General features: G+C 45.4%; 1 protein-coding gene across 5 annotated transcripts in view; it reads right to left on the bottom strand.

Moving 5' to 3' along the window:
- Positions 1-17,226, bottom strand: part of LOC135378114 (zinc finger protein ush-like) — a 295,765-nt gene that overhangs the window by 58,424 nt on the left and 220,115 nt on the right. Inside the window, exon 1 of one of the 5 annotated variants that reach the window (XM_064610997.1) lies at positions 7,554-7,711. The exons of the other annotated variants lie outside the window; for them this stretch is intronic. Coding sequence (XP_064467067.1) covers positions 7,554-7,611 — 58 coding nt within the window. The 5' untranslated portion in view covers positions 7,612-7,711. Of the gene's footprint in view, positions 1-7,553; positions 7,712-17,226 lie in introns of those variants that run through there. 5 annotated transcript variants of the gene reach the window in all.

Raw genomic sequence — 17,226 nt, forward strand, 5'->3', positions numbered from 1 at the left:
AAGAATCACGAACCGACTCCTCAAGACCTATAGTGAGACGAAAGTAATGACTGGTGCCAAAGGCAGAGCCGGTTTGTTGTTAAGGGGAGAGACCCCATAATGACGTCAGGAAACATGGTTGGCCTGCCACAGATAGCGTGATAATTGGGACCCACTTTTGTCAAGCGGCTACCGATAACATCTGTTTGCTGCTATGTTGCGATTGCTATTCAGTACGTAGCAGAACTAATTCAGCAATCGTGGTTCCGTAGTGATAACGAAGCAAATGGCCCTGATTAGGCGGATATGTAAGGGTTACTGGACTGCCTATAAAGACCAGTTCCCAGGAGCATGTGCTTCAATAGTTCTGTTCAAAGATGCGTCAAGAATTCAGCAAGGGGGCGGCGTTCGTCCCTGGCAAAGTGAAATGTAAAGGTTGTCCTTAAGATCCTAACCCTTAGTATAAATGGCATACCAAACCGGTCAACTTAAATAATGACAGTCACGTCTCGATACCTTATGAGATAGTCCACCTTATAAAGAGACAACCGGAAAATAACCATTCCTATACTCCTCGCTTCATAAGGTCAGAAGTTCGCCTGGCACATTGCCCACTAAAACTAGGTAGAGGAGAAAGAAGGGCGAAAGTGACGATCTGCATCAGGTTCCCAGTTACTTACAAACACTAAACTTAGCGCATTGTACGGTTATTTATACGGTATGCCATGAATATGACTAGCGGTATATGGTCTTAAAGTTTTCCACTAAACATGATGGCGACGCGACCAAATGAAAAATGGACACATAGCACGAGCAATATCGCAGTCTAAACTGTGACGTTGCTGTATTTCATGTATAGGCGATAACCAATTGTAAACATGATCAAACGAAACTTATACCTTCACAATAAGTCTCGATCCGATGCCGTATATATAACTAGTCGTCTTATTCATGGTCGTAGTTGACTGGTGTAATTGGTGCAAGTTCATATTCATGTTGAACAAACAGAACCAGACACCAGAACAAATAAAAATGGAAAAAGCACAGGACGCCAGAATGCTCGCGTCCTGTGCTTTTTTCCTGTGTGTGTCGGTTACACTATATAGTCAATATGAAAAAGTGTACGAGCTGTCCGCATAAAACGTAAGCAATAGCATTTAATACTATTCTCATAAGCCGCACCGATAGGTCACGAAATAACCAGTTCACTTTGACTTCGTGAGAATCGTAAAGAAAGAAATAAGATAAACAGGACAGCGGTCGGTCAGCGCTGTCCTTGTTATGTTTTCTTGTCCATGTCTCTTGTGTGCTGAGAAAGTTACGTCCAGATCACACCAACTACCCCGTCTCAGGATGTTTACTGATGGCGATTTCCGCTGTTCGTTTTCGTGCAGCGCAGTGTAGTGTGACAGGAGGCGTCAGTGAACGGAGCCACCAATGAAGTGCAGACAGGATGGCATATACGCAAGCTAACTGGTGGACGAACTCCTTCATACTTGAAGCCTGAGTATGGGCAAGACAAACAACCACACACTCGAGTCTCGTGTGCACGGTTGTTTGTCTTGCCCAGACCGCAGTGAAATGTAGCGCACGTTGCACTGAAACGACCAATGTAACATGCACACTCAAGTCAGTGCAAGCCCTTTCCGTGGACCACTGGAATTCGACATGCGTGTGGGTGATTCGCAACTTCCAGTGTGGCCCTCGGCATGAAAAGCGACCTCAAACGCACTACCCCACGTACTTGTACCGCAAGCAGATTGTGCTGCAAGGGGCCGACAAACTGTAGCAAACTTTGTGCTAAGCCCTTTCGTTGCGAGATAGCGCATTCAACGATAACGATATTAGCCACTCACTCATGTTGCCATTCCCAATCGTCCATTACCTCCTTCAGATAAGGCGCCACTGTGGACGGGAGACATCATAGCGATACTGCAATAAACGATTCCAGCAATCCCGCGTGGGGCCTTTCTTATATGCACATCCGATGACGACTACACGGAACGTATTCAAATGATCACAAGGTTAAGAGAAACTGAGCAGAAACGCATATAAGTAACAAAAGAAAACAACCATCACACTGCATTGGTCATAAAAGTACGGCAAAGACATCAATATAAAACGCAACACGCGTCAGTCACATCATGGGTTCCAGTGAAGCGACTCACAGTGTGTAACTCGTTTCACCGATCAAATTCTTCTAATTAAAAACAAAAAAGCCCCCCCCCCCCCCTCCCCGCCATGAAACAAAGTGCATCGTCAGCGAACCTATATGTTAGAAGAGAGAGCACTTACTCTTCGTATTCAGGTCATCCCACCTGCTGGAGGTCGAAACTCATGGTCTTCTTCTCAGAGACCCAGACAACTACACGCAACAGCACATCCTCCGGCCACACAGACCAAGAAATATAGAAGCACGGCCACACAGACCACGTCGTGTTCGCCGTCTCGACGAGACTCGAATGCTACAGGTTATCCGCCCAAAGTCTAATCGGTCAATCTCGGACGTCATGCTCTTATCTTCTTTTCTCTTTCCTTTAGGGCGGCTTTGAAAACGTCCTTGGGTTGCTCTTTTAAAGAGGGTTGGTCGTTTCTGCGGTCTCTTCTTTTGGAAAAGTCACAGCTGCCGGCACATTACTTCGGGCAATGAGGACCGCTATGGGAATTGTTCGTCGTGAGCTCCGGTTCCACCTGCGCCGGGAACTCCCGGTGACTGGGACAGCGAGGCTTCGTCCGCACGTAGTGTCACAGCCCTGTGATCTTTTGTTTCGCTCCCCTTAAATAACCATCTTGTACTAACTCCGCTTCATTTCAGGTCTGCCCTGCGTCCTCTTCCCTACGCAGCGCTCTGGCACTGCACTTGTCACCCTATAGTTTCCTAACAGCTGACACTATACCCTGTGACACTCCAAACTGTCTTCCGAACGATTTTCGTGAGGGGACCTCCTCCCTAGAGCCGATTTGATTTGATTTGATTTTATGTTAAATGGCGCAACAACAATGAGCCGCGGCTTGTGATGATGAGTTTCCGACTCTTGTAGTCGTTGTGCCTGGTCCGTCAGGGTCAGCCACTCTGACACGAATCAGAAATGGCGAGTGTACAACAAAACCAAACGAACGAATGTTGTGATGCCTAACTCATACTGTACAATGCGAAGGCATCGAAAAAAGCGACAAGACGACGACATGGCGATCTCTCACACAGTCTATAATCACCCTCGAATAACGAGGCAAGAACTGGAAGTTGTTCAAGCAAAAATCAAACGACCAAGGAACGCCAACTGCATATGGAATCTAAGGCTTTACTATATCAGGTGGGGGCGTCTATAACGGCAGCGAGGTCGCATGGAGAAGTTTCACGGTGGTTTCATATTGCAGTAAGGACAAACATAGATATGGAGCTTAAGGACCGAGAACTGTCACTTGTTATCGTCCCACATCTCCTTGAGGCGAACATGCGATAACACAGTCATCGCTGTCACAATAACAAGTTACGTTTATTAGTTCCTTTTCTTTCTTTTTTATTGGAGCGCTCAAACGTCACGCAACGGCACATGAAGACCAAGGTAAGGCCGCGATTTCGAATAAACGTCGCGATTGGCCGCAGGACCCCGTAGCGAATCACGCAGGAGATGTGATGCATTTAATGATTCCTATACCGACTATCGCCAAGATGATGTTAAACTTCCACAGCACGAGCGTTTATCGTTATTTTTGAAGTTGGCGCGGTGCAAACGTCACGCGACTACACGTTAAAACCGTTCTTATAGCTGGGATTCTAAATAAACGAGTTGTGATTGGCCTTCGCGCAGGAGCTCGTAACAAATAATGGGGAAGTGAAGCATTCATTGCGCGTTATTTATTTATTTATTTATTTATTTATTTCTTAGTGCCCACCAACGGAAATAGTGTAATCCTTATGGAATGGCGGAAACTTGGGCAACCGACTCCAAAGGGCCCAGGACATCAACATGTTATTCCCCGTGTGACGATTTCAGTTCCTGTTGACAGAAATTCTGAAAATGCACCTGCTAACGTCCGAGCGCACACATGGATGTGGTGCTGCTCTGGGCTTCACGACGCACGACAATAGATGTATACCTTGGAGCCCGCGCTTGTGTCGACTGTTGCTTTCCATGTTGCGCGGAAAACCTTCACAAGCGTTTGCGTGAACGGAGAAGCGTGCGAAATGTATGTGGTTCTCGGACTGTTATCAGTGCCCATCCATTCCTATCACGACAATTCCCGCCACCGTTGCGCAGATTTTCCGCTCAGACGTTACAAAAACATGCCAAAAATATATAAAAAGAAAAGGTGATAGATCGTGCTAAAATTGACGAGCCATATGCACTTTAACGCAGGGGCGGATTTAAGGGGGGGCGCCCCCCCCTCCATACGGCTGTGTTCCTTATGTAAAAACCCTATCTCCTGGATGATGCTGTGCCGCAAAGCACGAAATTTCCTTAAGACCGCCCCTCTCCCCTCATGACAGACCCTTAAATCCGCCCCTGCTTTAACGATTCACTTTGTGCACCACAAATATAACCCTATGTTCGTGTTTGAGACCCTACCATATTTGATACGTAGCGCAGTTAAGTATATCACACACATTCAGCGTAAGTAACAGATCGGACCTATACTCTGGATCTTCATCCATAAGACAGTGCCGTCTTTTACCAAGCTTATACAAGATGCCCAAAGGTATTTAAAGTATTTAAAGGGGCAATAAACAGGTATACGAGGCGCACTTCTTTTAAGTACATTGTGATACGTTGCCGACGGTGAACGTTTCCAAAAACATGTTGTCGCAAAAAAGTAAATAATGGCTCCAAACCGACTGAATATTCACTGCACTCTTTCGCCCTCATGCCCCGCCCTGCGATGTCCTGGCGACAATAGAGACACGTCATTTTGACGTCGCGCATCATCAGCCATTTAGAATGCGGGACACTTACACATTAATTTTGTTGTAATATCAAGAAGTGGGGTCAACTCTAAACATATTCCCACTTGTCCTATCCAAGGTAGCCAGTTCAAATTGTACCAAAAACCCTCAATATTCTATTTCACATGCGCACTATGTTATCTGTGCTGTATTGCTCCGCGAGGTCACCGCGATATTCCCGCAACAGGTGCCCTCGCGAGCTGCAGCTTGTCTCAGTGGGGTCCGTCATTGGCTAGGAGAGCGAAATCTCCCCCACCTCCAGCGCCTAGAATTCTGTGTTGCTATACGCTGGAATATAGTGACGTGATCCGGTTCCAAGGATAAGGAGAGGCTCGCGCGGATTATGCTCTTTGAATAGCATTGTTTCGTGTTAAAGACGCTGTCTATAAGCAAAAGAATTTCATATTTGGATATCGTGAGCTACGTTTTTTTCATTGGGCATAATATTTGGAGAATGTTCGTCGACCTGTTTTGTGCACCTTTAAGTTAAGTTGCTCAGCAGCAAGCAAAAAAGTATAACTGGGTAGAGTATTAAATACTCAACCTTCAAAATTACTTCAGTAGAATGAATACCCATAAAAAGTAACTCGTTACTACAAAAATACTATACCAAGTTACAATTTGTGAGATTCACTGTCACACCAATACGAAAGAAGTGACGTTAAAAACGAATACTTTTTCCGCGATATCTTCTTGGTGCATGCTCGCCTCCTTCCTCTCGTGCTCGTGCTATTGCTCGTGGGGATACCTGATGCTGTACTCACAGGAAGAGGATGATCCACACAAAACAGGCGTGAGCAAGCAAGCCACATTAAAAAAGAAAAAAAGAAAAGGAAACTGCATCTATAGTTTCAATCAACTGTTCATTTCCATTAACACTTGTAGCCGTCCGGCTCGCTATGACTTTATGCGGCACCGGTCCTCTCCCCGGATTTCTACAGACCTCGCAGAAGCACCCACATGCCCTTCACTCCAATATATTGTCTCGAGTATCCACTACACGTGAGGCACTGGCCGAAAGACTACGCGTTTCTGCAGAAGGACGGGGGTGCTTGAATATGACAGGCGCGGAAAAAGCAGACAGCGGCAGGATCGAACCCACACCTCTTGATTACCGGTCAAGTGCGCTAACCGGGGTGCGGGGGTTACGCCAGATTAAATGCACGCATATGTAAGTGGCACAGCGCCCAACCAGACACCGGGTCACCTTTCTCTCGACCTTTCTGTCTCCCTAAAAATGTAATCCCTAAGTACCTTAGGAGTTAAGAAATGAGTATAAGTTTTTTAGCTAAGCATTTAGGTTACACACTAAATACTGAATTTTTAAAAGTGTTTTGTAAGCTATCAAGTTACTCCCAAAAGTATTTAAGATAGAGTAACTTGACTATAGAGTACTCAAGTCATGTACAAGTCTGTCTTTTAGTTTAATGAAGGAAAGGCATCAGACGCGTTCGTCCTTATATGTTTACTTTTCTCGTCTAGTACTACGTTACTTCTGTGCTTAGGCATAACAAACGCATTTGACCGACATTTCTTACTAACTAGCTATATAGGAACAGAGCCAAAGCCGCAAGCCCTTCTTAGTTGTTTCAGCTCAGAATCGCTCCTCGCCTAACAGCATCGAACCTCTCGTGATGTCACTACGATAACTTATGGCCTGTTGTGGAGGCTACAATAAGGTGGTATTGCCTTGGGGGCACAATTGTCGGGAAGTTGGGTCTCGGGTGACTTGAAATTTCGTCCACATTCCCGCGGCGGCATAGAAACCTGCGGAGTGTCCAAAGCACCGCAGTATTACCTCAGAACCCATACGGTCAAAGAACGCTTTCCCTGCAGCTCCTGAGTAACAACAGTGCGAAGTGAACTCCTGGACTTGAGGCAAGTGTGTCACAAACAGGATTATGCGATTATCATCTCGCGATGTGCTTCAGACGACTAGGCGGTGGGTTTGTCTTGACGTGCTACAGTGTACCAAAATTCATGTAAAGATGAGGGCAAAAGGATTTGGAAGTTGCCAGTGACAAGTTACTCTATAGTAGCAAGGAAAGAACGAGTTACTCGCTTGGAAAGTCAAGTTCGGCTGCAGTTGAATTACAAAATAAATTACAAATTAGACACAAACTTTGCTTTGTGTTTATACTTTATGTTTTGCTTTGCTTTGTGTGAATGAATGCACTCAAAATGAAATATGAATGCGAAAAACACATAGTTGCTGTCTATTGACATACAAGGAAGCTTACTGCTATAACTGTGAACGAATTTAAAAGTTAGTTTTTGACACTATAACATTCACTGTTACATATTCCTGGTGGTAGTTATAACAATACTTTTAGGCACGTTCGAATCAATAGCTGTAATACAATTGCTTTGAGTCACAGCTTATCGATGGCTGGCATACAAAATCAATTTGTTAGCTTGTTGCTCTAAAATACAGCGTATTCCTTGCAGTTCTGCGTCTTTTGCATTCAGACGTTTCCTGCATTTTAATTCCCTCACTCCATTCCCAGTTCCCCACTACTTCCAGAACCAATAGCCTGCAATACGCGTCTCGGTTCTGGAGAGACCTTAGAAACATCCAGTCCGAACCGGCACGCGATATGTTCCACAAGCAAATGACGGTACAACTTACCAAAAGCTTTTCGTTCGTTATCCTTCTGCCACGTTAACACAAGCGCTTCACAGACCATATCCGAATAACAGATTCCACGTCGACCTACTGCACTGGAAAACCCCGCCGTGGAAGAGCGGCGGAAAGTGCATGGCCGTATATTAAGAGTCCCGATGTCAAATGGCACGGTCTATCTGGTACAAATGTTATCGGCTGATCTCAGACGTTTATCAGATGCTCTTTCTTTCCTCTTGTCCCACAGCGCCCTGTCTTACATCTACAGGTTTTATTGCACCGAATGAGGTCTGATAGCCTTCATATGCATTCTTTAGTATGGTCACCCCAAATCGCTAAGGAGCACATTGCTCGCGAATCGTCGCTGTTTTCCAGGGTGTGGTGGACAAAACGTCGCTAGGCCAAGGTCTTGGATATGGTTTCTTTGAGTCTTTTGTTACAGTGCCTTTAGATAAGGAACAGCGCAGAAAAAAAAAAAAAAAGCTGAAAGAGAAGCACAGTGCCTATACGATCTGCAAGCGGATGACGGCGATTACCGTGTCGTATTTACCAGGTTAATTGGTGCACCTTCCAATGTAATTACATACGCACGCGAGGAACACGAACGATTTTTATCAGCTCGCAAAATGCGCTGCTATCAAAACGGTTGAAAACAGACTATGCGATAAGTATCGCATCGCGTGCTTGTATTAGCTGTCACCAGAAAGGCGAATTTGAAAAGAGACACATACGTATACACACCAAATAAAGTTGGAAAGGGAGTGAAACGCTTTGTACAAGCGCTCGGCTGCCGATCTGGAGGCGTGGAAACCACGACCTACTAGGTTATAACGACCATGTCATAGGCACCCCTTCCCAGCGCCGCATTTGGAAGCTAGCGGTGGCGCTACTCATCGGCCCGGTTATTGCTTACTGAATTTCTACAATACTTTGTACTTCAGTTCACCTTAGTATTTTTGTATAAGCGGTGGATGGAAGACGGAAGACGCTTCATTCTAAAGTTGATTATCATCATTCTACGCGTTTTCATATAGGCGCTGTTGCTGTCGTCTGCTACGGTAGTCGTACGTCCGCTTCTGCGCGTTCAAAATACAAATTTACACTGTCCAATCACGATGTAGATCTCGCTGGCCGATGAGTAGCGCCCCTAGCAGATCGTGCGGACGAGCTCCTCATAGGGGTTGTCGATTATGTCATGGTCTTTATAATCTAGTAGGTCGTGGTTGAAACAGTTTGATCGTGCTGGGTAATTACATTGTACGCGCACTGTACTGAGCGCATGGTATCCAGTAATGAGTATATTTGCTTTATCTATTCAGTTAACAAGGTATAACGACCCAATCGCGCAGTACATGTACTGCAGAAGTCAATGGCGTAGCTCACAGTCATTGGGCTTCGGCTTCCAGCAATGCCTGCTCTAACGAAATGCGAAGAGACAACCGGACTCGATGATGCTTAAACGTTTGTATCGCCAACTGTAGGATGGGACAAGCGTAAGCTTGCCCACAACGTTAACTGAATAGCAAACAACAAAACCCTAAAACAGAATCACAAGGCGCTCTAACGGCGCGCGCTATACGCCTCTTCTTCGTCTTTCCTGAACGCCTGTATCTGCAAATTATGCGATTATCTTCAAAATATAGAGTGCATTTATATGAGAAAAGCAAAACGTTTATGCAAAAAAAAAAGGACGTAGAATATACCACAGTGAAACCGAATTCCCCCTCCACGTGACGATTCCGTTAAACTGGTAACGTCCGCAGGTAGGGATGACAATGAAGTGCCTGTGAAAACCTTCACGGGCACAGATGAATCGCGAAAAAAAGGAGGAGGAAAGGTTAGCCAAACGGTGTGTCGGCTTGCTATTCCGCAAAAAATAAAAGAAAAGAATGAGAAAATAAAGGATAAACTAACAAAGGGTGAAAGAAGGATGAGATAGATTAAAGGGACCTAAAACGTAAAGTCCACCTAGAGCTACGGTAGCTGTATGGAAAAAAGGAAAATCAATTCGGTTCAAGACTTTCTTTTAACAAACTCTTTCGAGCTGTTGTCGTGCTATTCCAAAACGCGAAAACCTTCATATATGCAACTGTGGCGGCGTTCTCTAACAAAATTAATAAATAACTATGCCAATGTACCAACATCAAAGTAAACTGCTCTATACGCGACTATTTTTTTTCTTCCGAAATCAAGTATCAGCTTCTATAGGTCGCAGCGCAAAGATGCTCGGCTAATTAGCTTCGTGTAATCACTGGATGTCCGGTTCCTATGCGCAGTTCTACGAAATTGATATTTCTATAGTATTTACTGTTGCCTTCAAACATCTACTGATTTCGCGATTCAATGTATTGCCGGTTCAAAAATTATGCAGATTGATTTTTGAAGTTAAGTAGTAAGGATGTTAATAGGAGAATTTGAAATCACATACTGAAAACGTATTTTTATTCGCGATGTATTAATTTTCGCGAATTTCGCGACCGCTAAAAAATCGCGAAAAATTGTACTCGCGAACACAGCTTAACGTTTAGCCCGCGAAAGGAAACAGCCCTGGAATCGCGAAATCAAATACACGCGAATAATTTCGCAAATGACTGAATGCGCGATTCCGTAAAATTAATACACCGTGAATAAAAATACGTTTATGTTTATATAAACGTTATACGTTTATATTCCACATCTAACGCCCAGTCCTCCTCCAAGTGTAGGGTTTTACGAAAGAGAATGTAACTCAAAAACCCGGTACTCCCCCCCCCCCCCCCCCCCATCGTAGAAGAAAACTTTTCACCGACTTAACATAACAGCAAAACACAAATGAAATGATTTTGATTAAATGATTTTAAAATGATGAAATTGTTTTTCGCTGTCATGTTAAGTCGGTGAAGTGTTTTATTCTAGAATGGTGAATGTGGCTCGCGTTTTTAACGATGCCAATTTCGTCGTATAGTATAATGGGAAGAAAATCAGTATTAGTTGTTATGCTTCACACGTAATGTCTACGAGCTTTTAACGTAAGTATCTAAAATAGACCGAACTGCGAACAAACTATGAGTCTAATGACACACAAAGGAAGACCGCAGCAGATTCCGCATCAACGGGTCTCACCCTTCCGCCATCAAAAAGGAATGCGGGATTGACGTTTATCAGCTCGGCCCTGCGAAAGTCGGGCCATGAGTGCATAGACACACAGGCTATCCCGATAAGCGGTTGGGGTCCCCGTTTTCTGGAACAGTTGGCTTACTCGTAAAGAGCAGCAGCAGGGAAACAGTAGTGCTATAACAGAATCGGCTACTGCCAGTTGCGGTGACCCCTTATGTGGTGTCTCCTGCCCGATCTCGTAACGCAGAGGCCTCGGCTATAGATAGCGTCCCAGGGACTCTGATGATGACTGCAGGTTTAATGCGAGCTCATCGATAATGTGTCCAGAGCTGTCGAGATTGCAAGTTAGAATGTAAGCCTACGTTGAACCCTTCACAGAAGAAAAGCCCGATTTCGGTCCGCGAGGCCCTCGTCTGGCGCCTCCAGGATAAACGTGGCCGCGCCGACACTAGAAGGTTGATCAATTTTGCATGTGGACAAGCCAATAAAACTACGGATCGCGTGGCTTCTTCACATGCGCTTTTCTCTAAAGGTGCGTCCTCACTATATGCCCATCGGCATAGTGAGGACGCACCTTAAGAGCACGAACTGGTAAAGCCTCACGTTCCGACATGGTGAGCGCACCCCACTCGAGCGAAACGTAAGGCGACGAGTGGCATTTCATATACACTCCAAGTCCTTTTGAGGACTAGAATGGATTGCCACAATCATTAGTCCATTTCGGGACAAAATGCACGGAAGTTTATGCGAAGTTTAGGGGGATTATTTGAGGAGCTGGGGAGTAAATTTCGGCGTTAGGGTAGTAAAATGGGAAGTAATTACAATCTAGAGGACTAGAGACTGTAATTGCACCACGATTTACTATTTTTTTCCCCCCGCAGAGTGTAGTGTGGCGTGCGATATTTTTGCATACGGTGATCGTTGGAAGAAACCCTAGAAGAAACTACGTTTTAGAACAAAAAAAAAAAAAACTTATGTGTCTTTTTCGTTTCTTTTTTTAAGCATAAACAGTGGTGTTGCATTAGGTATAGGCACGTCAGAGATAGGAGGAGTAGGGCCGGCCCTGTAAAGCACGCCGCGGAGTCGCTGTGTGATGTTGGACAGCTGCCTCCTCTGTCTCACTCTCTCTCACGCACAGAGACAGATTAATATACTTTTCTCGTCGAATTATATATAGGTATATGCATTTTAAATTTCGGGTTAGCGCGGCGAAGCAGCTCTGGCTATGAGCGGCGTACAAACGTGCACAGGTGGAGAGAGGACAACAGGAAAGGAGTGGAGGACAGGGAGGCAGTGTTGTACGTATCGCCGTTACAGTAATCGATACTTTTTCGGTATCGGAGTGCGTATCGCGATACTTTCTTAAGTCAGTATCGGAAAAGTATTTCCGTTACAAATTTATGGTAACGCGATCTCTGTATCGATACCGATACTTTTAAGTGCCCCCCCCCCCCCTTTCTTCACCGACCATATTTCTCACTCTAATTCCTTGTCAATGGTCCGCATAGCAATCGACAAGAAACTTGTGGACACGCCTACGTGCTCCGTAACAGGAATTATGGAATTATACCAAACACGTGCACAGTTTTTCTTTGAAACTGAAGGAAATAACCAGGCTGTGTTCAACAAAAGAGTTCAGGTCAACGAACAGAGGTCAAGACTTTGACAGTGAACTCTGGATTCCACTGCTAAGCTGCCGTGTCGCACTAAGTCACGCTCACATATACTGTGGTATTGTTAACTTCGGATAGGATTCATTGGTCATTGGACTCCATGGTATGTGTGGGCCTGACACTAACGTAATTGTCACACGACCACGGCTTGCAAGGATGGCAGAAGACGATTTCTAGAACAAGCTATTGATAAAAGTCAATCATAACGTTTCCGAGCTACCTATGAAATATGGTGTCTTGTCACTGCAAAACTGTTCACCTAAGCGATATTTCTATGATGCGTCATCTCCATATTTAAAACAAAAGTATCGCCCAAAGTGTCGTGTTACTTTTTTTAGTAACGGTAGCGGTGCTCCGTTACTTTAAAAAGGAGGTATCGATATCGGTATTTCGGTACTTTTTACTCAAGTAACGAGTATCGGTATCGCGATACCATATTTCGGTAACGGGTACAACACTGCAGGGAGGTTAGTGTGCGCATACTGGGCAGACTTCAGAGGAAACTGCGCCGACATTCGTCTGGAAGATCTGCCGGAAAACCCAGGAAAAGCCTCAGACAACAGAGGCGATGGTAGGATTCGAACCCACCACCTCCCAGTCTTCAGCACGACTTTGGCTACCGCCAACGAACGAACACTTCTACTCACTCGGCCATGCCGCTGGTAATTATAATTTGCGCGAGCTCTGTACGGCCAACAGTATAGAGCTCCCCGGCTACTGATCGAATAATACAAATACGCGCCAAAGATGCATGTTGAGAAATAAGCTGCATGCTGGATGCGCCAGAATGGTGTTGACGCAAAAGGTATCTCACCAACGACACGGCTCAATAGATACAGACGCCGCCCGTCAAAATGGAAACTGACAGAGGATCATCGGCATGTCGCCGCATATGATTCTTCCCTCAAATCTCCCAAAGGCATGTTTTGCGGACGAATTTCGGAGCGGTTACGCTTCAAGTGGGCAGGCACAGGACACGCACTAACCGACTGCCTGCTGTCCACCACCCGCAGCTAGAGTTGCTTGCGTCGCAGAATGATAAGAAAATATCGTAAAACAAAATGAAAGATTATTCAAAAACCCGATGCACGTTGCATCGTTTGCATTGCGTTGGAACGAAGCCATTAAGCAACATTTTCCCATGCTTCGATCCTAGGGGAGTAAAGTCTCGAAGGTCATCTAGGTTAGCGATCGCAGCGACCAGCCAAGCTAAAATATTCCATCACAACTGACTTTGATGAAGGGGTCGATAAAGGGGGCGACTCCTAGATCACAGGTGCGATAACAGATAGCGATGGCGTAACGTGGCTCAACTGCGACCGTGCCCTCGTCTAACATCAATACTCGAAACCGGATGATAATTTTCTCCCTGTGGGATGCGTCCACACGTGCACGTGCTGCCAACAGTGAATCGTCTCATCTCGCCTGGAGGGCCTTTCCAGGCTTGCGGCTTCCAGTTTTAGTTTACGGACGTGGTCATTCGTAGTTAGTTGCGCTCCAAGACACATTCGCTGTGAGTGCAGCCTAGAATTGTTGAGGTTGATGCTTGAGGAAATGTATTCAACGTCAACACTAGTACACTATTACTTCACTATTAATATTTACTGTTCTTGTTGATGTTCGCGAGCCAAAAAGAAAAAAAAAATGACCACATAGGTATGTGACACCAAACATGGACAGGTGCAGCCCTTTGCCGTGCAAGCGTCACAACAATGCTCGAAAAATACAGTTTCACTACCAATTCCCCATAATAATACAGATTGCCATTCGTGTATGTTGTGTGTGTGCTTTGTGCCCATTTCAAAGACGTCGAGAGAAGAGTGAAGACCCCCGCATAATTTTCTCGTCTTTCGCTGCGGCGGAATGTACAGTGCTGGACAAAAGTTTACGAAACACGTTCCGGCGCATTTCTTCCCCAAAGGGGCACGCTAGCAGCGAATGGGACTGTACGGACTTACAGACGTATCCCTAGGCAACCCAGTCACCTGTTCGCAAGTCCGTACGGCACCATTCACTCCTAGCGTGTCACTCTAAGGAAGGAATGCGCCGGAACGTGTTCCGTAAACTTTTGTCGAGCACTGTACTACAAGTAACATGCGCTCTTGCTCAAGGGCGCGGGAGTGAGAGAGAGAGGTATTTTATATAGAAACACTGTAGAAAGCCCTTCCCTACTTTAGAGTGCACGTAAATGAATCACTGGCGTTGACGTCACTCCGGGATGCAGGCTGCAGTGCCCGAATTTTCAGTAGGAAATGAGGGCTGGAGGCGGATATGATTACGTCACGCCAGGAGATCGTGCCGGGCCTCCAAGGTCACGCCACCCCGCTCACGGTTCGTTTTTGAGGACGTACTCAGTGATGAGACGAGAAAATACTTTGCAGGGTGGTTCCTGATAGACTGCTTGATATGGGTGAAGCAGGGTCTGCAGCAATGCTAAGTGCCATTTTATTGCTCCTAGGTTGTCAGAGAGCTCCGCGAAATGGCCATTTCAATTTTGAGGTATCTAAATATCGTTTTAAAATTGCTTCAAATGTAGTTTGCTTCCACGCACGATTGCTGAATGGGACAATCTACCTGGCTCCACCAGGGAACTTTCTTTAAATGATTTTTGTTTACACAATGTGCGACTGCTCTTATCACATGCTTGGAGGCTGCAGTATGTCTAAACAAAAATAATTATATAATTGAGTAACCTTACTACCAGCGGCATGGCTGAGCCGGTTAAGGAGTCTCGCTCGTCGGCGGTAGCCAAGGTCGTACTGAAGACGCTGAGGTGGTGGGTTCGAATCCTACCACCGGCTGGGCTGTCTCAGGTTTTCCCTGGGTTTTCCGAAGACTTTCCAGACGAATGTCTGCACAATTCCCCCTGAAGTCGACCTAGGACGCATACTAAGCCCCCATCCCCCACTCATTCCTGCTGTCCCCTCTCCATCTTCCCACATCTGTACGCCGCTCATAGCCACAGTTGCTTCGCGGCGCTAACACGGAATAAAAAAAAGTAAACTGAGTAAAAAGTAATGATGGGGTTGATGCTCGCCCGATGATGATGTGATCAGTCTCCATCTCATTATTTTGACACCATCATCGAATTTGTCCGTACCTTGATAAAACCTGCCGAAAATGTCGAGATTCTCTCTTATTCAGCGTAGATTCTTGCTATTCATCACCCCCAAAATGCTGGGAAGCACAACTTATCGAGTTGCGGCATTATCGTGAGCGCGAAACAAATCACAATACTTTAATGATGCTAAATCGCAAAGCTATCTTGACATCGGAGAGCGTCTCGGTAATCGCTGAATCACCGAGCTTCATCTGGAGGGCAGTGGGAACACGTAGCCATGAAGAAAGATGGTAGAAAAAATCCCGTAATGGACCGTGTAATTGAGAACCTCGTGACTCGACCAACTTGCGTAATAATCCCGAAGAAGCAACCGCACAGTTGCGTGATAATCATGTCGTGGAAAAGTTCTGCACACAAACTGGGAATTACACATATCAACGGGAAATTACTGTTATTGACACCGAAGAGGACATGTGCGCCAAATGATGCATGGAAGTCCTCATAGATTTAGAATCAACGTACAGCATCATATAATCTACGAGTAGACCAATGTGCACAACAAAGCAATAACAGACTTCATCTGTCCGCGGCGCCACGCTGCGGACATTCAAGAAACACAAAGCTGGCGCTCCGTTTTCAGCGGGTTGGCGATGGCAAATAAAGCTATGACGTTAGCAAAAGATATTTCGCCAACCAGTTGCGAGAACACATTAGCGAAAAATTCAAAGATTCCATCAAAACACAGAGGCTACTTCCCTTTTCCTACTCTGTCCTTCAGTAATACAATTCCAGTAGTGACCGATTTTTAATTTTCCAATACCAGAACACTTAAACGACTTGAGAAATTCCGTAGTGGCCGAGACTAGCGATTTTTTTAAAGTTTGCAGTAAGAAACTCGTAATTCGGCAACTGTGTACCCTTCAACATATTAACTGCAACTTCGTAGAAAGACCAAATTTAACCAGCACCTAACGCAACAACAACCTTATTTTGATGATGATATATCGGGTGTTTCATCACGACATGCGCTACTTTACCACACTGCCTGCGGCAATTTGGTAAAAATATAATAATGAGCCTTACAGTGAGAATTTAACGAAGTCCTACATTACACTAGGAACAAAACAGTTCACCCGTCTCTAACCAGATTTGTCTCGAAGACTTGCCTTTTACCTGACTACACACAACTAATAGACGATTTCAGGAAATCCCGGTTCTCTTCGCGCACGCGTTGCATCCCTGGGCGCTTATTGTCACATAGAAGAAGGGAGAATAATAGTCCACGTTTCGTTTTCGCTGACCTTTACACGCCGTGGACTGTGGGCCGAGAGAGCAGAAATCGAAACAGTTGGGAGACCTCTTCCATCTGATAACACAAGTTCCCACAGTTCAAAGGGCGCTAAGCACTCTGGGATTTTCTGAAGTCGCCTATGAGACGTCGTACCTTCATTGTACCAGCTCGCGTGGTGTAGTGCCCTCCACGCGGGTTCGAATCCTGGCACTGGCTGTGCTGTCAGAGGTTTTCCCTGGGTTTTCTAGCAGACTTTCCACACGAATGTCGGCACACTTCCCCCTGGAGTCGGCCCAGGACGAATACTAACCCCCCACTCCTCCGTACTATCCTGTCCACGTCTGTACACCCCCCATAGCCACAGTTGTTGCGCGGCGCTCACGCGGAATTTAAAGAAAAACTTGGTTGTGCGGCGTGTGACGTAAAATCTGACTCATTGAAAAAACTTTTTCACACTCAGTTTTAGAAACCCATAATGTTAGAATGTTCACATCTTCATCCATATTCAATGTTTATCGCCTCGTTATTCATCTTGAACGGGCGTAAAATTGTGCTTAG

The sequence above is a fragment of the Ornithodoros turicata genome, chromosome 1 (genome assembly GCF_037126465.1).
Source record: "Ornithodoros turicata isolate Travis chromosome 1, ASM3712646v1, whole genome shotgun sequence".
NCBI classification, from domain to species: Eukaryota; Metazoa; Arthropoda; class Arachnida; order Ixodida; family Argasidae; genus Ornithodoros; species Ornithodoros turicata.